The sequence below is a fragment of the Eleginops maclovinus genome, chromosome 6, assembly GCF_036324505.1.
Source record: "Eleginops maclovinus isolate JMC-PN-2008 ecotype Puerto Natales chromosome 6, JC_Emac_rtc_rv5, whole genome shotgun sequence".
NCBI lineage: Eukaryota > Metazoa > Chordata > Actinopteri > Perciformes > Eleginopidae > Eleginops > Eleginops maclovinus.
In genome coordinates this window covers 15,014,920-15,037,106 of record NC_086354.1, presented here as the reverse complement: position 1 = coordinate 15,037,106, position 22,187 = coordinate 15,014,920, and the positions used below count along the sequence as shown (strand labels likewise).

At 39.5% G+C, this 22,187-nt stretch overlaps 1 protein-coding gene across 4 annotated transcripts; it reads left to right on the top strand.

Moving 5' to 3' along the window:
* The first annotated feature begins 2,172 nt into the window (after nt 1–2,172).
* Nucleotides 2,173–22,133, top strand: LOC134866010 (oxysterol-binding protein-related protein 1-like). Of its 4 annotated transcripts, none has more exons than XM_063885894.1 (28): nt 2,173–2,287; nt 2,571–2,708; nt 2,804–2,889; nt 3,462–3,536; nt 3,712–3,823; nt 3,904–3,989; nt 4,368–4,512; nt 4,627–4,694; nt 5,490–5,534; nt 6,057–6,130; nt 6,492–6,555; nt 6,698–6,799; nt 6,924–7,049; nt 7,170–7,248; nt 7,931–8,037; nt 13,150–13,318; nt 14,711–14,903; nt 16,607–16,682; nt 17,352–17,486; nt 17,672–17,769; nt 17,894–18,076; nt 18,167–18,274; nt 18,578–18,667; nt 18,884–19,010; nt 19,096–19,212; nt 19,623–19,746; nt 19,851–19,941; nt 20,361–22,133. In XM_063885894.1, exons 2-28 carry the CDS (start codon nt 2,585–2,587, stop codon nt 20,461–20,463), a joined length of 2,907 nt encoding a protein of 968 aa, XP_063741964.1. In that variant the 5' UTR covers nt 2,173–2,287; nt 2,571–2,584; the 3' UTR covers nt 20,464–22,133. The 4 variants fall into 4 exon arrangements, with proteins under 4 accessions (XP_063741964.1, XP_063741965.1, XP_063741966.1 ...); XM_063885896.1 differs by having other exon boundaries at nt 2,207–2,287; nt 2,654–2,708; XM_063885895.1 differs by lacking the exon at nt 5,490–5,534.
* The last annotated feature ends 54 nt before the right edge of the window (nt 22,134–22,187 follow it).

The window sequence follows — 22,187 nt, the reverse complement described above, 5'->3', positions numbered from 1 at the left end:
TTTATGGCACTGAGGTCAGAACCCTGATATGTTGGTGCCAGGATAACAACTTCCATCTCAACATCAGAAAAACCGAGGAGCTGATTGTGGATTACAGGAAGCAGCAGAGAGAGGGACACGCCTCCATCACCATCAATGGGACTACTTTGAAGAGAATCAGCAGCTTCAGGTCCATTGGTGTCCACATCACCGAGGACCTGACATGGACACATCAAACAAATGCCATCACCAAAACAGCTCGACAGCGGCTCTTCTTCCTCTGCAGGCTGCGGAAATTCAACATGGACTCCAGGATACTCTGCAACTTCTACAGGTGCACCATAGACAGTATCCTGACTGGCTGCATCACGGCCTGGTATGGCAGTTGCACTGCCCTCAACCATCACACTGTACAGAGGTTGGTGAACTGCACAGCACATCACCAGGACAAAGCTGCCATCCCTGGAGGACCTCTACACACAGCAGCTCAGGACGAAAGCCCCCCCTATCACCCCAGCAACCAACTGTTCTGTCTGCTGCCATCTGGAAGGCATTACCTCAGCATCAGGACGATAACCAGGAGACTCAGGGACAGTTTCATCCCACAGTCCATAAGACTATTTAACAACTGAGTTTACACTATTTTTATTTGTATTGTGGTTTTTTATATGTTTTTATTTATTGTACTTGCACTGTTGAGGAACCTGCGGTCTAAGTTTTTCATACGTTACATAATCACGCTGTAGTTGTGTATATGATATGACAATAATCCTTTGAATCTTGATTTTGCTGTTTTTGCCTCTGGAGAGCTGTGGTGGTTGTCTCATACTTTGACAATTCTTATGGGATTGTAGGATTGATTTAACAGCTGACCAATGCCTTGTTTATTATACACACCCAATCCTCTGTGGCATTGTTTGTGGGAGTGATTTAGTTTGTTCAGCATTCAAGCACTATCCCATTGGGCGTTTATCTTATTTTGTCTCTCTACTGGGTATTAGCCCAGTCTGTGATAGAAGTACCTGGACAACAAAGACACTCAAAAAGACACCTCTCTTCCCTCTTTGAAGTCCTCCCTCACACTGCTGTACCCTCATTACAGCATGACTCACTTTCACCCACTGTGTCAGATACTGTATGCACCAATCTCAGGAGCCTTAATTGCTTTAAGTAAGCAGGGCCTTCAAAGCCGAATACTCAACATTGACCTTCAATACCAAAAAAAAGAAGCCAGAAGCAGCAGTTTGATGTAGTGGAATGGATGTGTGGACGGATGTGAATGTTTTTGTGTGTTTTTTCCCAAATAACACTCTTTGACAGAAGCACAGGAAATAAACAGTACTAACCTGTGTGGACCTCACCTGGTGCACCTGGTGCATACTTCCATCTAGTGTACAAAAGAAGAATTGGGCTCCGCTGAGGGGTTCATAAACACTATAAAATCAAAACAGTCATACAGTACTATTCTAACCAGTGAAGCCTATGTTGACATCTGAACACAAAGAGACATTGCTGGGTTTAATCTGATGCGGTCATTTATGGCACAAGCAATAGAAGCATTCATTGATTTGACAGGATGAACCAATCCTTTTCTAATATGTGTAAAGGAGTCAGTAAAATCTAAGCAAAACACCAGAAATGTTAACTGGAATTACTCAAGACATTTCTTTTGTCCCACTATGACTTTGTTTGTTTTAATATGATGTTTTTTCTGACATGAAATACTAGGACTTTTATAATTCATTCCTCTTACTCATTATGGCCCTCTATAACATTTTTGTTAGGGATTCTGTGACTTTTTAATGTAATTATTTTGCATTAAGACTGTTATTGTTACTGTTATTACTTGTTATATATCATAACATTTGTATTAAGATTTGAGAATTTTTTGACGGATAGCCCCCTTGAGCCCCAATTTGTATGGCATGTTTAAAGTGAATAATTTTTTTGTGATTTAGTTTTTATTAGATACTAAAGTTTCCCAAGAATTTCTATGGCATACAATAGCCAACTATAAAAACATGCTTTTAATTTATGCATACGTACTGCTATATCTTATGAATTGTCTTACCCTGGTCCACACACACACACACACACACACACACACACACACACACACACACACACACACACACACACACACACACACACACGCAAATAGCCACTGCCTGGTCACATGACGACTCAACAGCTGTCAGCTGATTGACATGATCAAATTTCGAGTACTGTTGTTCGGTCTTTAAACTGTGCCTTGAACCCTCAAACACTCGCGAAAGTTGATTAAAGTAGGAGTTTAAAATCTTTCCCTGTAAGTCTAAAGCTTGTATTTAATTTAGGTAACTAGCTAGGTTGTTTCGTTAGTACTAAACTCTACCTCCGCCTTGAGTAAATGTGTTGTTGTTTTAAGTTTCCCCTCCACATTCAAGCTAAGGAAAGTAAATTAGGCTACGTTAAATTAAGTAGTGACTAAACATGTGTTCTTAATTTGTCACGAAGAGGCTTTGTTCAGTTGTGTTAGCAACCGTTAACAAACGTTGTTTTGGTCTTGGACAGCCATTTACATTTACATTAACTTTGCTACTGGGCCAAAGGAGGTGAAGTGGTGATGGAGGCAGACACACTTGAGAAAAAGCTACTCCTCTACGCTAAAGAAGGCAATTGTTCTCATATTCAGAGCTTCCTTCAGTCGAGGATCAACCAAAGCAGCTCTCTGAACATCAACTGCAGATGTAAGTAAAGAGAAGATTAGCCATTAGCTGTTGACTAGCACTGATGTTCTTCTTCACGTACGTTAGTATGATCATGTTCCTCTGTGTGTCTGTAGCCAGATCTAAAGCCAGTTTAGGATGGACCCCCCTTCACCTGGCCTGCTACTCTGGACACAGGGATGCTGTGGAGGAGCTGCTTAAGGTGAGATGTTTTCATATAACGGTCCTTTTGTTTGGTGTTTTGTTTTTGTCTGTGTTTTGGTTTACCTTTTTTTTTTAAAGAACATAAAAAAAGTAGCATGGAGCAATTAAACTGTATTGTAATCTGTTAATGGATTAGTTTGAATTTAATTTATTCTCCTTTTTTATTTTGCTATTCTATATTTTGGTATTGTTTATCCTTTTTGCCCTGGAAATTACCTTTTTTAAATCATGCCTTGTACGATAATGTGTACGTTTACATGTATGTATATATAGCATTTCATTTATTTATGTGTATTTATACACACATGGAAACCACCACCCTAAATTAGTAGTTAAAATGCCGTTATATTTGGGTCCCTGACCAAAAATGTTGAAGCTGGATCACTAACGGGGGGGGGGGGGCTATGCTTTTTGCCCTCCCGTTTCTACTAATTTTGTTTTCGATTGTCTGTTACATTGATTGTCTGTTATTTTTTACTAAAAGAAAAAAAAGATATATATATATATATATATATATATAATCTCCAGGTAGTATTTGCAGCAAGTTATTTACTACATTTATATTTGCAGGCAGGTGCTGATGCTAATTTGCAGAATGACATGGGCGACACACCTCTACACAAAGCAGCCTTTGCTGGGAGAAAGGTAAAAAAAAAAAAAGTACATGCCTGCCCATTACTATACAGAAGGTGTGCCTTGCTTTGTAACTTGAGACAAATGTTTGTCAGCTGGATTCACTGTCTCAGACACCACCAGATGGTATTGAAGCTTTTAGGTGATAACAAACGACGTTTGGATCTTTATCTTTTTTTGTTTAAAGGAGATTGTCCTCTTGCTGCTGCGGTATGATGCCTGTTCCAACATAATCAATGGAACAGCTCAAATCCCTAAAGATGTCACAGAGGATGATGAAATCATTACAATGCTGGAGGGTATTTTTTTAAATGCTGATTGCTTCTCATTACTGTGGTACTGTGGTACTTTGTTCTCAAATGGTGTTTGATTTGTGCAGCTGCAGAGAGAAGAGAGAAAAGGCGGTGGGAGGAGAAGCTTCTGGAAGCAGCCAGAGAGGGGGACATCTCCACTCTTTCTAAAATGGTCTGACCTTTCTAAGAATTTTGCAGAATATGTTACACTTGACAGCCTCTTTCTTGCTTAAAGAAGGTTTCACATTAAACCAGTGCCCTGCACAGGTTTTGAGATTGAATGGCATACTATACAGGATTACATTAACATTCCAGATACTAGTCACAAAAATCAAACATTTTTTATATATTTGTGAAGGGTCTGACCTGTCTCATGCTTGGACAGGATGGGAAAGGTTTGACTCCTAGACAACTAAAACAATATATTATGTGCATTCGTTCCTAATGCCCTGAAATGTTTAGCATACCTAAGCAGATTCATGCCAAAGAAGTACATTTCAGCGGTGTTTACTGTTTTGTTAATGCTGTTCACCTGTCTTCTGTTCCTTAGCTCAGTAGAGGCGAGTCTCCAGATATTCACTGCAGGGACTCTGTGGGGAATACTCCCTTACACTGTGCAGCCTACAGGGGGCAGAAGCAGTGCATTATAAAGCTACTCATGTCTGGAGCCAGCCCCAGTATTAAAAACAACCATGGTATATCATCTCTTAATATTCTGACCAATTAGTTTATAACGTTTACTATGTTCATTTTGAAGTTCTTATTTTGTGCTTGGGCTAAAAGATTAATTGTATGCCTAACTTTTGCAGACCAGACTGCTTTAGACCTGACCCGCAGTGATGAACTAAGACTGATTCTAGCAGCCTATCAAGTCAAGGTAGGTAAAGATAAGTAATTTGTCATGAGGCTTTCCTTTTGCCATTAAAAAAATGCATGCAGGTACATGCATTTTCCATCTCTTACATGTAATAGGAGCTTGTAACTTGAGCGATCAACTCCGTATTTAATTAGGTATTTGACTCGTGGTCCACAAAGGATGATTCCTCATTATTTTTGTGATCCTATGGCTTCTCCTCTTTCACCACCGTTTGGCTCAATCTATCTTGGAAAAATATTAATTTAATGAAGACATGTGCAGTGAAGTTCCTTAACGTTTCTCAGAAACATAACATTTCAAAATTGGACAAAAAAGTGACATTTTGACTGAGTCAAACGTAGGTGTTTCTAGCACCTTTTATCACAGATTAGGTTGTTGTATTTTTCTCCTTATTGCTATCTTGCACTGGGCCATTGTATAGGTACACACAACTATATTTGTTCACTCTCCTCTTTCACATATATTTTAAATATGTTCACTTGAGGTCTGGTGGCTGTGGAGGAAAAAGCATTGCAAGTCAGCAGTCCTTGTTTTTGCTTCAATGTGTAATTTACTGTTATCCTGGCAAAGCTTCACTGCAGAACATTGCTTAGTCATTGTGATGAAGGAAAATAAGTGCTCGGCGACTAAAAAGATGTAGGTGTATACTATTTACCTCTGGCACTTTTCAGGTTTTACTGTAATACAAAAAAAACTGAGTTGAGTGTGTCTGCTCGTAACAAAACCTCTTAAAGCCTGTCAATCAGCCTCTGTCTGTACTCAAGTCTGAGAATTACTATTTTTTTCTCCAAAAAGGATGAGAGCAGTGGTGTGCAGAAGATTGAAGGCCCTCTTTGGAAGGTACCCAGATGTTGAAGTGTATTCTTTTTCTGCTACCAATATGTCAGGCAATGATTCTTTTTAGAAACGTTTGATGGTATAGACTAGACAAAGCAATAGTACTATTAATATTATATATTTAAAAAAACTTCTTTGTTTTGTATTTAATGACTAGCGTCATCTGTTAATCCATTAGTTTATTTTGAATATTATCAAATTAGATATAAAAATATCTATTCAAATCTATATGTTCCATTATATATTTAACCATTTAGGTTTCAAGGTTTTATTGGTCATATGCACAGCATATACAATGTATATGTTGGCAATGAAAATCTTATATCCCATGCTCCTCCAACAACTCAACATACATGGTGCAAATAAGATAAATAAAATAGTGCAAAAAGAGAGAAAAATATATACAATAACAACAATAAAGATTTAAGGATGTGAAATATATACACATGTGGAATACATTGAAAGTATTTAAATGTATATGTTATCCTTTTGCAAAACTGATTTTACTTTACATGTCTCTGACAGAGTTCACGCTTTCTTGGATGGCGAACCCACTGGGTGGTCATTGAGAATGGAACGCTCTCCTGGTACCCCAGAAAGTGAGTTAACTTTATGTATGCCAATTGTTTAAATACAAAAATATAGTATTTATATTATTGTGTTTTTTATCTATGTATGAAACCGTTTGTCATATAAGAAGTGTCTCTCTTGCTTCTTCTGCTATCCTTGATTGGCTCTATATATTAAGCTACATTTAACCAGACGATGCCTTGTTGCCTGCAGTGACTGTAGTAAATGTAAATCCAATTTTCTCCAAATAAGTATTTTTTTCGGCGATGGAGTCATCAGTTGTAGTTACAAAAGCATTCAGGGGAACTTTAAACAGCGTCTGTACTGTTGGTAAATTACTGCAGTTTGCATATACAGTGTGTCCGTGCTCTCTGTTGTTTCTTTTTTCAGGGCTGATGCGCTGGCTGGTGTCAGAAAACAAGGGTGTAAGTCTCTAACAAAAGCCTACTGCATGGTAAGTAGTAATTGATTAACATTCATGACTATACAAGAATGCCCTTGGATGTTTCAGTTGTGATTACATTGTGACATGGGGTGATGTTTGACCCTTTGTGCAGCAAGCATGGTTGTAAGTAATTTTAATTGTGTCATTCTAGGTCAAACCATGGGATCATTGCTTCTTCATGCTTAGGTGCTTTGATGACACAGTACATTATTTTAAGGTCTCCTCAAAGACAGATTCAGTGGCAACAAGAAAAGTGAGATGATTTTCACCTTCGTGCTGTTGCTGCTGTTGCTATACCTCTTTTCTGAACAATCTTACTGATTTGTGTATCTGGAAGTATGGATATTTTTAAATGTTTCTGATATGTGTGCTCTTAGAGATGGTTGGATGCGTTTGAGGCACATTCATATCACAGCACTCACCACTGCACCCAAGAAGAAATGATCAACAATTCAAATGTCTATGCTGAAGAGACAGTAAGAAATCTGTCACAAGCCCTTCAGGTAAAACGCATTTCAGACCTTTTTTTAACAAGTGTATTGAAAGGTGAGACTGGGAAGGAGTTGCTATTTAAGGGGGAGGATTCCAATAAGTAAGAGTCTCTTTTGTTTCTGCTCTTGCAGGCAGCCAACGCTTCCCAGCAGAAATTGGAGAGTGAAGTGTCAATATTTCTATCAATGGTGAAGAATGAGGAGAACAGTGGTAGGAGTCCTGGAATAGTTCCCGTATTATTGTTGTTAATTCAGTGTCCTTTATTTCCGATAATTTTATCCCAGTGCTGAAAAGATTTGTTAATTGATTATTTAGTAAATGGATAGAAAACACGTTAAAAAAACCATTTTGATAAACCAAACCCTCAAGGGGCTTTAAGATAAATGTGAGTCGAAAGAATGATAAAGAAGATGGAAGAAGGTAACATTTTAGGGACAGACATTTTGTCCATCTTTGATTAAATCCTTGTTTGGGGGTAGATGCAACTCAGGGACGTTGAGAACAACAGCGCTTGACCTTCTGAGTTTATAAACATGCACAACCTTTATGAGGAGGTCAGGAATAGGCATGGATATAAAATGTCACATGCCGTTTAGCCTTTTGCTCGTTGACACAGTGCCCTAACCCCTTACTCTTTAATTGATCTTTTAGCATGGACACATTACATGTGATACACGTGAGAAATGTTGTTTCTCGGTTTTATTGAATGGACATTGCAAATATTTTTGTTGATTGTTTGTCTTGAAGACACCACAGTGATTTGTTTTCTGTATTTTCTGACATTTCAGGACTAACAAAATGTCAACAAATGAATCATTGCTAACTCTTAATTGGAGCCCAATCTATACATCTGCACTGAACATGTATTATTTTAATTTTGTTTTTGAAAAAGCACTCCCTGCCCCACTTCTACTGAAATCCAAAGAGATCAGTGAGCTCTCCAATGAAACCTGTGCTGCTCTCCATCTGTGCCTTGAACTGCTCTCAAAACAGGAGGAGGTAGGGAACCTTCTATCTTTCTAAACTAGCTTGTATAAGCATGTAAACTAACAAGCACCACAGATTACAGTTCCCTTTAGGGTCAGACCATTCCTCAAACACAATGCGACCATTGAAATAAAGATAAGTTTAATATGGTGTATTATTGTCAATATGTTTTTTCTGCCTGTGAAACAGTGTTATCCTTGTGATGCAGAAATGAGGCTTTTGTGAAAATGTGAAGTCCACTCAGCTTGATTTTCATCTGATTGATATCCATATACTCACCAACGAGCTGTGCTCCTATTGGCTGAGTAAATTGAATGATTACAAAATCCTCAAGCCTCCCTTTTTAATGTCAGCTCCCTCATACGGATCAGGCTTGAAGTTTGTGTGTGTCCCTGTCCACCTGTCCCAGTGGCTGGGCTGTGTCCTTGGAGTGGAGTAGTGGAACAGTGAGGTAATCAGTGGCATGTCTGTAGGAAGGACGCCGGCGAGATCCGCTTTTATGCTTAGGTCTGTATTCAGCTTGCAGATCAGTGTTGATACAAACGTACACTCACACACCCTTGGACTTGGTTCCACACACTCCCCACTCTAGGGAAAGGCTGTGCATTGAGTGGGGGAACTGAAGCGCGTGCATATTCACAGGCTCAGCTGGAGATACATGCATTCACCCTCACATGAAAATACACGCTCGCAGGCACACTTTCACATGCCAGAGCATCGGAGCTGAGGAGAAAGAGGAGACAGTGACGGCACTCTCATCCAGTATCTGCACAGGTACAAACCAAACAGTTCTTCTTGTGAATCCTTTTTTTTTTGTATCTTTGTAATCTTTTTTTTTTCATTGTTGGCTAAGCAACCGCCTGTGTTTGCAATGGGCTGGTCCCTGATGCCTTACTGTGGCGTGAAGTGTTTGAAGTTTGCGATGGATTTGATTGATTCTTATGTTTTTATTGTTGATTTGATGGCTGATTGTTGAGCGTTGGCATATTATGTGAATGTTTTTCATCAATATGTAGAAGTCCTTATTAGGTGTGTGATGATTGTTATTCTGAGTTAAATTGAACATGTTCAAAGTGGTACTGAGCTTCTCATTGAATCTTTTTACTGGAATCGTGTTGTGTAATGAGTACTGTAAACCAGAAGCATGAGGAGGGATATATTATATATTTGATATTGTGTTTTTTAAAGTAAGGCTTTAAAACAGGCTTGTGTAATGATCGCTGTGTATTGTATGGTGTGAAATAAGAAAATGAAAAAAACTATTAGCAGAACAGCAATTAGGATTTTAACTATGGGCTATCTACAGGTGTGTGTATTTGTTTTATAAGGTGAAGATGTCTTGATTCCCCTCAGATACAGTAAAATGCTGCTTTGGATCAGCTGGATATAACACTACAACAATGCTCCAATGCAGCTTGTTTATACAGTGATGTGTACATTGCCAAACCACATTATGTTAGTATGAATTGGCAACAGCTGCTGTCCTGTCACAAGGAATAACTCGGCATTGTTATCACAGGGAGGCTGAGAACATTTATTCAAGCCTTCATCTTCCAAGATCTATGCAGGTGTCATAACTATGGACACTCAATTAATTTCTGACAACCAGATTAGTATAATGAGAACAAAATGTCTTAACAAGCATGCTATATCCAATAGTGATCTAATGCCAAATTGGTTCTGCTTCATGTACTTACTGGATTATATTTTCTACACTGCTGTGATTGGCTCTATTAGACAGTATTAACTCTAATCCCACATTAACATTGTCTGCCACAGATCCCTTCGGCTGCTGCCACATAGACTGCCATTTGTTGTCTACGGTACGTAACGTACTGTACAGCTGTACTATGGCGTCCGGGCATATGTGATATAGAGAAACATGTTTCAAAGCAAATGTAGTGTTTCCCTTCGGGGAGTATTTGTGGTCTGACCCATTTTAGCAGCAGCTGTAGAAAAAAAAAGTGCCAGTGGGACTGCCATAATTAATACACTCCATACCAGCACAGTATGACTGACTGGTTGGTGACTGTTTGAATTTTAAAGTGGGGAAATCTGTGCTGTTAACTTTTATGCACACAACGCAGATGTATAAACCCATCCCTTCTTAGTGTTTCTTAGGCAGCCGGCTTCCACGTCTGTCAAGAAAACAAATGGAGGCTTCCAGCGTGAAACCACTTAGTGGTGACACGTAGACACGCATATCTGTCAGGTTATATTGCTCCGAAGCCAGGAGAGGGGCAGCATAGTTTTTTTTCTACGCTGTATGTCATAACTTTTCGTCAACAGTCTGTAAGACACCCCTTCAACACCTTGGGGATTTGAAAAAGCACAAAGAACCATTTGACCTTAACATCAACAACTATCGCCACATGGGTATCTGACCTGTTGACTGTCGTCTCTCACCCAGGATACACTTCACAGGGCACAGATAAATGTTCCTACTGGTCCCTGCACTGCCCTTCTTTTTTTCCGGGTCATCAGATCTGGAAGTGTTTATTCAACCATATCTCAACTCATATCAGATTCTCACCTTTTAAGTCAAGGGTATAAATGTACAGAGAGACACGTCGGATGCAGAGTTTCTCTGTGAAGTTGGTACTGCATTTCTGGATTTTAAAATAGTTGTAGTTGCTCCCAGTCATGTACAGTTTGATAAACGGTTCGTTATTTCAGTACTGTTTAATGCTATAATAATTTGCCTCTGAGATTTGCTTCCCCTCTCAGGAGAGAAAGCTACATTTTAAAACAAACACAATGCTCTCCCCGTTGGGGTGTTGGCCAAGGAGAAGCTTCCCTCCCAGGCTCTCGCTACAGCCTCAGCAGGGCTTAAAATAGCGCTGTTTGTGCTCAGGCGAGAGGATGCTGTGAGAATAAAAGAGCTGGCTGCGATAGTTACACAACAAAGTGTTCTGTTCCTGGATGGGCTTTTAAGCCAAGTGCCTGGGACAGGAAGTGTTAACACCGGCTCCCTAACAGAAGGCTCATTTACTTTACAAACATACGTTCAAAAAAGATAATTTAATTATTGGGAAGGCTAGCAAAGACATCCTTTTTGGGATTTGTTGGGGTGAAATGTGTCCCATTAGTCAGGGATTGTTCCTTGGAGGTCATATTTTGGCAGATTTATAGTTTTCACAACAACCTCGAACAGTATGATAATACTGGTTTTCCCTACATGTTAGTTTTTCCTCATGATAAAAAAGCCAATTAGTCTCCTTACTTTTTCTATAGCTGTGTGTTGGACATATCTCACAGTTGGAAAAAAGATATATTTCTTTGTGGATTTCTCGATTTAGAATTGTATTCACATGTATGTCATTTAAAAACATGACCTACAGGTGCTGAACATGGAGCATAGGAAGAGTGAAGACATGACTGCAACAGTGAAGTTCTGAAGGTTCTCCTGGACTGTAGGTGCCAGGCAGCTGTTGAATCATGTGTTTATGAAGTTGTTAATGAGCTTCTCTTTTAAAGTTGCAGCAGAGAGTTAGCACTGACATTGTTAACTGTGATTCTGTGTTTTTGTATACATTCAGATATTCAGCTTTATATTCTTATGCACTTTAGCGATACTTAAATGTTAAGACCAGAGCTGTTTTATTCTCTGTTGCTGAATTAGGATCTGTGTATTGTTGCACACGAGTCATACTCACCTTTTTGCTTACTGTAGCCTATGTATGAGGAAGTTGTGCTGAGTGATGTCTACAGCACAAAAAAAATCTACAGAATGTATTTCAGGAAGTATTTACAAAACAAACTCTTTGCTTGTATTTGTGGGCCTCTGATAAACAATGCGTGCATTAAAATCAATCAGTATTCATTACCAGAAGCTTGATCATCAGCCTTGAAGAAAAAAACAATCAGCAAATTGGTTGATATGCCCCTTAGTGTTTTCACTGCCTCATCCATCATGTGGCTTCATCTCCAACACAAGACTCTGAAGCAGTTTATGTTCCTGGAATACAGTTTGAGCTGCTGACAGTCACTCAGGGCCATTTTATATTGAAACCTACATATGCATATAAATATTATGATCTAAAAAAGTTGTTCACAAAGACCACCATTCAAAATAAGTTGTTGTCTCCAGTGTATTTCAAATGTACTCTTTTTATGGGAATATCACAGTTAGTATCTGGAGTAGTATTTCACAGAAATGATCTTTCTAACCTTGTTGATCACATACACTATTGTCCATAGTGATAAGTAGGAATGTGATAACTTTAACATCTTCTCCCAATGATAGTTAAAACCAAATATCTGAAAAGGAAAACTGAGTTACAGTAACAGGCATGAATTGTAATCCTACCCTTGAGCAGATGCACTGGCAGGTGTTTCTTTTTGCATGGCTGTGCACACAGCTGATAGTAATTCAGGCAGTATAAGAGATGAGGATAAACCCCTTCAGAAGAAGACATTTGCTCTGCTTTGTAGTCTCAGATTTTCAGTGTGATTTACAAGCTCCTGTTTCTCTCAGCTGCCTTTCCCAAGGTGACTCTGAGTGTTTATTAACCATTGAGGCTTTCCTATCGTTAAGAGCATCATTATTGCTTTCTGTACTTTGTGATATTTTTTTCTCTCTTGATATTAATTGGAGATGCATTGAATTCCTACATTTCCCTTTTTCATGTTATATTTTTCAAGAAAAGGTGTGGTTCTAGCCATTATGAAATGTTATGTAATTTGTCCAAGCATGTTTGTATTTTGGTTGATTTTCCTGTCTTCTGTTGAGTTAGCAAAGGACGCACAACCACAGCATTAGACAATAGGAAACACTCTGGTCTGTCCCTCAGTGGCCTGGCTCAGGTTGCCATGAAGGGACACTCAATCCTGGGCTTCAGAGCTGTCAGAGACTGGGGTGTTTGGTTCCGACTAGAGGAAATGAGATATGTGAGCAGGGTCAGAACAATGACCTGCCATGAGAACCACAAAGACGCACACACTAGCAGCTAGATAAGCAGATCAATACCTTAATATCAATCAAACCACCAGTCAATCACAAATCTGCCAGATTTTCCGTACCAAAATATACTGCACTATAGAAATGTCTTCATTCACTTACCTTGTCTCCGGTGAGTGTGTGTGTCTGTATGTTTCATCTGTTTGGTGGTCCTGTGTTTTCAGGTGTGGAGCCTGCAGTTGGAGCAAGAGGAGGAGAAGAACAAAGCTCTGACTGAGGCTCTGGAGACCTTATCAACCGAGCACTACGACTTCAAGCAATCCTTGAGTAAGAGCAGGAGGTCATCCACCCTCAGTACCCTCACGGAAGATGACTTCTATGACGCTGTGTCAGGTCAGCAGCTTAAACATGGAGTATTACTGAAGTAAAGGAGGTAATGTAACTAATAGAGTTAAACTAGATCAGTATGGTCGTACAGTACATCTTGTTTTTCATACAGTTTCTTGGCCACGTTGTGAATTAGGAAAAATTGATAGTTTACTCGTGCTTTTCTCTGATTGTAAAGCTCCCTTAAAGAAAGGGTTTTTCTAGTGGGTCCCTGTTTTTGTTTTATTCAGAAAAAAGGTACACATTTCTGCCGATGGTTTCTTTCTATTCTGCTGTTTAACAACTGTCAGTAGCTATGCAGTACAGCGCAAAGAAGCAGGACAGGGAGGAAGAGTCCAAACATCAATGTAAACAATGCACGTTTAAAAAAAGTAAACAATAACCTCCTTTGCAAATGTTTTGAGGATGGCATTAAATAAGTCTGTCAGTGAAAATAAATATAAAAATACATTTGTATGATTATAAAAAAAAAAGTCCCACAGCAATGCATGTTGTTGTAGCTTTTAACCTTTTCAGTGTCTAATTCTCACTTAAATACAATAATAATAGTCTGTTAAGAAATTAAGCCACACTGTGTGTGCTTGCATGTTAGTGTGTGTGTATCTTGTTGAACCCAATGACACTCCGTTGGCACCTTATGTCTCTGAAATTGCCAAGACAACACTGCCAGTATCCTCTTCTCTTACACTGAAAGCTTATGAGATGGTGATTAGCCTTACTGCTCTAGTTTTACAACCTATTATTAGTTAAAGTAGATCCTTTTTTAAAACAATTTTACAGTGTTCACTGCTCTAGCATGTTTACCATGTTGAGCATATACATCAGCAACATCTATTATGGATTGTACAAAGATAGCTTCTCTCCATGGCGATTATTTACACTACACTTCCTTCTACAACGTGTTTCTGCACTGACCAGTCGGGAATCAATGCATTATTCATAGATGGCTCCGAGTTAGACACACTCTGTCTGTACACTCTAAACTGTGCTCAGCTTATACATTCATATTTTCACATGTTAAGATATATAAAACCTTGATCACAGTTTAGACGCTACAGCCATGCAGCTGTCTTCGCTGTCTTAACCCTGTACACACTATTCTCTTTTCCCTTTGTGTAAGTGACAGTACCTGTAATGTCACTGATGGGGGAGGAGTAGCATCCAGAGAGCACAGAGCAAACAATGTTGGAGGAAATGAAGCCTCTGTGTGGCCTCTCATTGGAACACAATCCTCAGGTGGGGTTTGTCTGGCAGCGGGGAGGGGGAAGTTAGAGGGGAACTCAAGCACAAGTGTTTATTCGCAGGCAGTGTACCGCAACTTTCAGAGCAGGCCACTCGAGCCTGTATGTGCGTGTGTTTGGCATGACCTGGCATTTGCCCCTTCTCATCATCTCACAGAGTCGGAGTCGGAGCTCTCGGTGAGCGGCTTCCTGTCTGTGGCCAGTCCCTCCTGTGAAGAGGACGAGGGCAGAGACGCCCCTCTTCTCAGCAGTCGCCGCCGTCCCAGCGCACTGAGGGGGCCTACCGGAATGTCAGGGGAGGGTAACCATGGCAACCAACCCGCCCAACAGAACGGAGTGGAGAAGCAAAGGTGGGACGCGCTCCAGTTGTGATGTCATGCTTGTTTTCTGGATTTAAAAGATGGCAAAGGGACAAGGGGAAATGCAGAATGCTCTTTATACAAACCATTCACTGTTTATTATGTGCAAGCTTTGTTACGGATAATACAGATTCAGTAGTGAAGAGCTTTGAATTGAAACTAAAATGAATATCATACATGTGAGTGTTTAGTATGTGTGCCTGATGACTGGTTGCGGACCTCAGTCAGCAGGAGGATAGGCAGATAAAAAGGCACAGTTGGTGTAATGAGAAACCAGCTTTACACTCCGCTCTGTTTTTCTCAGGTCGGGTGTTTTTGTTTGAGCACCCAATCCACAGAGAATAGCCAGGGTTGTTTTTCCTGACAGATCCAACTCTCCAGGCGATTTAATCAGCGTAGCGCTTGTTGATTGGCAGGGGTTTTCTTTTTCATATTCCCGTGAAAATTTGGCGATCTCTTTCATTTCCGTGGATGCTGATTCTGCCTTGTCCTCTCTTCCTTAATCCATCAAGTGATCCATGAATAATTCAACAAGTGCTGGCTCAGAGTAGGAGTTGGAGGGAAGGGGACTGGCTGGCTGGCTAGCACTGTGTGCTTACGTATATACTTGTGTGCCTTAAGGATTTATGAGGTGTCTGTTTATTTGGAATTACTCCTGTCATTCAAAGACACAGCTGACTCTGTTTGCCTGAAGATGGGTTATACACCATCTCTCTGCTCTCTCTTTTCATTGTTATAAGGATTGCTTACTACAGTATACCGTACACTCTTTAAAAAGTGATGTTGTAATTTGCCTTTGACTGAAATATATAATAGTGTAGATGTTTTATTTGTATGCATTTAATAGTTATGATGGCTCTTTGGCTGTAAGATCTTAATGCTTAACGCATGGTTATGTGTCTAGAAAGTCTTTACTCACTTAAAGTTGGCTTGTGTTTCACATTTTTTGGGCCGAGGAACAAAAACTAGGCCAGAAATAAAGTCTGCCACGCATCACTGCGCTGCTCATCCTACAGATGGAGCAAACCCCCACCCCTCACCTCTCTGTTTATTTAGCTGAAGTAATGGCTTCTATTTGTGTAGTTGCTTCTACACACTTTTAAACAAGGACACCATCTGCCTCCAGCAAGCTTACCTGTAAAACACTCCTCACTGCAGCTGTTAGCAAGGCCGGAAGATAAACTCAACAACAACATGAAGCACATTTAGTGCAGCAACAAAGGAATCATTTGGGAGGGAGTAGGAAAGCAGCCACGCTAAAAGGCTAAACCACAATTAATCCAAAGAAATGCAAATGTAATTATCTTTAAGTGAGAGATGCTTTTTAGCCAAGCCTCACATGAAAAAAGACCAATTTAAGGAGTGTATCTTATAACCGGTCTTGGAAACAAACACATGCAGTTGTAAATCCAATCATGTGTATTGCATGAGGCTTGAAAAGGCCAACTGAAAGCTCATTAGCTTACAGGTGTCAGGTGACTGTTTATCCAAACGTCAGTTCAAACGCTGTGGTGTCCGCCCTGCAGCTTTTAAATAGTGCATGCAAAATATGAATTGTTGTAATGGAAGTAAACTGTGTGGAGGAGACCAGATGTCATGTCCTCAGGTGTTGCTGTTAGAATTGAACAAAAAAATAAACAATGTTTTTTACAAATTGAATTCTATTTCATATTTTTAATCTGCTGTCCTAACAGGACATCACTACCGGCTCCCATGTTCTCCAGGAATGACGTCAGTATCTGGAGTATCCTGAAAAAATGCATTGGCATGGTGAGAACCGAATCAGATATACCCTTTTTTATTTGTGGTGTTTAACTTTACTGTTAGGCAAAAACAAAGGAGTAGGGTTGTGAATTTTACCTTACTTAAAGTTTGGTGGTTGTGATAAATTACTCTTGTACTTCCTCCCTAACTTATGGCTTTGAGAACATAGTCATTAATATCAGTGTCTTCAAGTCCTAAGGGAGCTTAGTGCTCACCCAGCGCCTGCCTGGAGTTAATTACATTTAATAATGTCTATTAATGTTTTATTCCCCAATTAAATGTGGCTAATGATTCATGAATACGCAATTCAGAAGGCAGAACGATAGATATACACACATGGGGGATGCATAGAGTTTGTTAAAGAGTGCAATCATGTGGTTGTTGTGTTGAGATAAGTTAATTATTCATTGTTTTACCACTTTTTCTTTTCATATGGTTGAAATCAATGCATTTGGTTTGTGTGTTCATCAGATAAAGCATAATTGTTGCAGAGATACAGTTGAATGTTTGAATAGATGGAAAGGAGTCAGTTTCCAACCGAAACATTTAATTGAACTTTGGATTTAAAGAGCATACTTCCATATCTCAAAAGACCTACATTTTTCACTCGTAAAATTGTTGTGTTTAACAGTATTTCCTCGTGTCAATGACCTCTGTCTTCTCTATCTTTTTCAGGAGTTGTCAAAGATTGCCATGCCTGTGATATTTAATGAGCCTCTGAGTTTCCTGCAGCGATTATCAGAATACATGGAGCACACCTACCTCATCCACCAGGCCAACACAGCAACAGACTCCGTTGAGAGGATGAAGGTACTGCTCTTCAAGGTCTACGTAAAACAAAGATAAAAACCTAATACTGAATGTCACTTATCATTCAAGTTAAATAATACTGTACTTACTTTATACTGTATTTATGTGTTGGCTCTTTTTCTAGTACATTTTTGGTCATTTTTCAGTCACATATAATTTGGTTATAAGACATCGGTGCTCTGTAGTGTGTTGCAGCATTTGCTGTGTCAGCAGTAGCGTCGCAGTGGGAGAGGACTGGGAAACCCTTCAACCCCCTGCTGGGGGAGACCTATGAGCTCATCAGGTGAGACAACAGAATCATTGGTACCTTCAATGCACAAATGTTGTGAGACACATTAAACTAAACATGTTGCATTAATTGAAGATTTGTCACATAATGGAACACCAAACTCCCTTTTCTCCAACAGAGACGATTTGGGCTTCAGGTGGGTGTCGGAGCAGGTTAGCCACCACCCTCCAGTCAGTGCCTTTCATGCTGAAGGCCTCAAAGAGGATTTTGTCTTCCATGGCTCTATCTACCCCAAACTCAAGTTTTGGGGTAAAAGTATAGAAGCTGAGCCGAAAGGACTCATCACCCTGGAGCTGCCCAAGTGAGTGCACAGTTTAAAACTGCTCTACAAGTGTGCCCTGACTTCTTTTGAGGGAGCGTGATCTTTTATCTTACCTTTTTTTTTTTTAAGATATAATGAGAGCTACACCTGGACAAACCCCACCTGTTGTGTCCACAACATCATTGTTGGTCAGCTTTGGATTGAGCAGTATGGCAGCGTGGAAGTGATAAATCACAAGTAAGAACGATTCCCTTCTCTTTGTGCTGTTCTGTGTGTCTGTGTGTCTGCGTGTCTGAGTGTCTGCGTTCTTGCCTGGTGCATTTGCATGCACAGAGACCGGGGTGCATAAGAATATTTCTCTCTCTGCGCTCTACAGTGGGGTTTTGGTCTACTTTGAGATTCGGCTTATTGATCATGGAAGCAGAACTGGGACAGTTGCCATTAGAATAGAGGAGCAGGATAATTAATGTTTGAGAGCCTCAGCGCGCAGAAGGAGAAACGTAAAAGAGAATTGGTAAATAGTCTGTCATTCTGTGGCAGGACTGGAGAGAGATGCAGCATGATGTTCAAACCCTGTGGCCTCTTTGGGAAAGAGCTACATAAAGTGGAGGGATTCATCCTGGATAAAAGGTATCTTTTTTATTTTTAATTGCCTTTTTAATTTCAGTATAAATCTGAAGTTTAATAATGCCTGAAAGCAACGTGAGTATGACATAGTTATGCCTTCTGTGATTTAATCAGTTTTACTCCTCGATAGTTTTCAGAAAACTTGAATGAAATACATGTCAAATCTCAAAGGCGTCTGAAGCTGTGTTTTTATAGCATTCGTTCTTCTTACGTTTGCAGCAAAAAGAAGCTCTGTGCAATATATGGCAAATGGACTGATTGCCTTTATACAGTAGACCCCACTTCCTTTGATGCCTACAAGAAGAGTGACAAAAAAAATCTGGATGAAAAGAAGGGGAATAAACAGGTATGACATTTTTATTGCCTTAAAATTCAACTGTGTTCTGCCTCTTCTGTTTAAAACGTATGTGTGTGTTTCTCTGTTACCCTAGAGCAGTGTGGACGAAGAGCCGGAGGAGGTTCCCCCACCTGATGCTGAGGCAGTGACGGTGATCCCAGGCAGCGAGCTCATCTGGAAGATAACGCCACGCCCAGACAACTCCGCCAAGGTATGAGAAGACAGGAGGCGAACAGCAACACTATACTCTGACTAGTTGATAGTTTTTGGGACATTTCTTTTAACATTCTGGACTTTTTATGGATTTGTTTTACGTTCTTTAATTATAATTTAGTGGGGCTATTTTTATTAGGTTTTTACAGGATACCTACACAGTATTTTAAAACTATTTTTTTGAACATAACTTAGAAAGAAAAAGACGGTATGTAAAATAGTTTGGTTTCCATTGCACAAGGTAGTAAGTATTATAAAGTAACATCATTGTAGAAAATCGTAACAAAGGTTGGTAAAATTGAGTCCGGAAAAGTACGGATTTCAGAAATGTAAGTCTGAGGAAACCCTGTTTGTTGCTGCACATCCTCTGATCGTTCAAACGTTGTGTTAATTTATTCTCTCTTGCAGTTCTATGCATTCTCTTCCTTCGCCATGCACCTAAATGAGCTGGAGAAGAGCATGGAGGAAGTTATTCCCCACACAGATAGTCGATTCAGACCTGACATATGCGCCATGGAGAATGGAGATATAGGTAAATTGTGTAACCTTGATTCAAGTCTTTATTACTACACCTGCTTGAATACCTTCCCTGGCGGTACTCACGCGTCTAACTCATGCCTTTTTATACATATATAGATTTGGCAAGTGCAGAGAAGAAGAGAGTTGAGGAAAAACAGAGAATGGCCCGGAAAAATCGCACCAAATCCACAGATGAATGGAAAAACAGGTTAGTTAGTAATTATTATTTTGTGCGCTCATTACCCCATTGCTATTTTTTACACTAATTTCCTCCCTATTGTCTTGTGTTATCAATTATGCCAACCTTGTATAATAATTGAGAAGGAGTGCTGCACTTGGTCCAAGGTTAGCTTTGCTCTTTGCTTTGTGTTTGTGTGAAGTGCTGCACTACATCACCCTCCCCAGGATAAAATACGCAACTACAGCTGTGTGTCATTGATGCATTTCACAAGGCGCTGGAATTCATACATTTCATTGGAATTTAGTTTGAACAAGCAGGACCAGTAGAGTTTTTGTTGTGTTGTGAAATTGGTGTGTTTTAATTTTTGTCTGTGACTTTCAAATCTTTTTGCTACCTCGTTGCTTTACTCATATTTACTAGATGTTTATCATCGTTAAAATCTGCAGGTGGTTTCATCAAGGACCCAACCCTCACACCAAAGCTCAGGACTGGCTCTACTCGAAAGGCTACTGGGAGAGAAACTACACTAATCTGCCTGACATCTACTAATATGAATACACACAAATAGCATACAAATGGATGTCTCCTTTTAACATCTTTTGAATTGTATCCGCTGAACTGGGGTTCGTGCAAGGGCTCCTTATGAGATGCAACTATAGAGTGGTGCAGGAATGAATCCTTGAATCCGGAAATGAGTTAGCATCTTTCACCTCCAGGTCCTCTGTGACAAAGTCAATATGTTTTTTTGTAATATGCTTTTGATGGTTAAATGACTGGGGTTGGTGATTTACACTAGCTTAAGATATTGTTCTGTTCTGTTGCTCAACATGAGTACTACACTTGTGAATTTGGAAGCTTTTACCTGTCTTTAAATAGGCGGTTGCTAACAAGTGGCTAAATTAAACTACTAAGCAGTATCACGCCAAACACTGTTCTGCCTTTATTGTAGTGGTTGTGACCTCAGCTATGCAACTGTGTAGTTGTTTATAGCCTAACGTTAGCTATGGTCTCCTGGCGGTTGAATTTATGCCTCAAAAATAGATGTGGCTTTAATTTGTGCCACTGAGATATTTAAGAGTATAATCCAAAACCTGATAGAAAAATCTTATTGACTTCTTATTATGGGAACCAATCGATGCTAACTTCCAGGTCGGCCTGCAAAAAAGCGTCGTCCCTGCACCACCTAATATCATGGAGTTCATACTGAACACAAGGTAGGGTTAAACAAATATGGTTGATAAAAATGTGAACAATGAAGCACAAAAGCGTTTCTTATTTGTTGTGGTTCTTGTCCACTTCAGTATGGTATAGGCATGTGTTGGAAAAACTAGAATGTATTTTAGAAATATTTATTTATATGTTAAGATAGATGGAGTGTTTAAACTGCAACCTTAGTTTTGTTGTTTGTAGTTTGTGCCTAATTCCTGCTAGGTGTGGAAAAATGTTCCTTCAGTGCAGAGACACACGATGCAGCAAACCAACTCATTGGCTACAGTGGAGTGCATGATGCATCTTGAGCACACTGATAAGACGTTTATTTAACTTGGACACTGATTCTACTTGTGCATGCATACTATAATGCAATGAGGTCTGCAAATAGGCCATTTGGTAACATTCCCTATGTTTTCAATTTGTAGCTAAATTAATGGTGCATGTAATTTGACTAATTCAACAGATTGTTTTCAGTCTCCTGCAATCAATTGTGCATCTCTGTTTAACTGTTTCCCTGCATCCTGTGAGTGAAATGTCACCACATCCAACAAGAATCGTAGCCGCTACCACAACAACAAAGCTTTTTTCATAATAAATATTTAAAATATAATAACATTAAGTCCTTAAATATGTACTTTATAGATGTGTATAGAGACTAAAAGCGTTGCACATAACGTCTACCTGACTCTGGACACAGTAGCACTTTTTCTAACAAGACTAAAGCAGGGACTCTGGCTCTGCACTTATAAAATGTGTCTGTGTTTGTTTAAGTCTTGCCATAGTGGATTATATTTAGCTATATATCTATTTAAAATGCAACTATGACAATGAACGCATGTGCATCACTATAACTATGCAAGCCTTTCCCTCACAATCAAGCACTGAATATTCCCTTTCTAATGTTGTGGATAGCTGCTGTAGGTTCTAGGTGTTTTTCTGTTATTGCTCTTTTGGGTATCAGAACAGAGTTTCTATTGTTGCTAAATAAAAGCTTAATGTTGATTGAACTTTTCTTGGTTTGTGCTTCTATATTTGTAACATGATTTTATTATGTGGCAGTC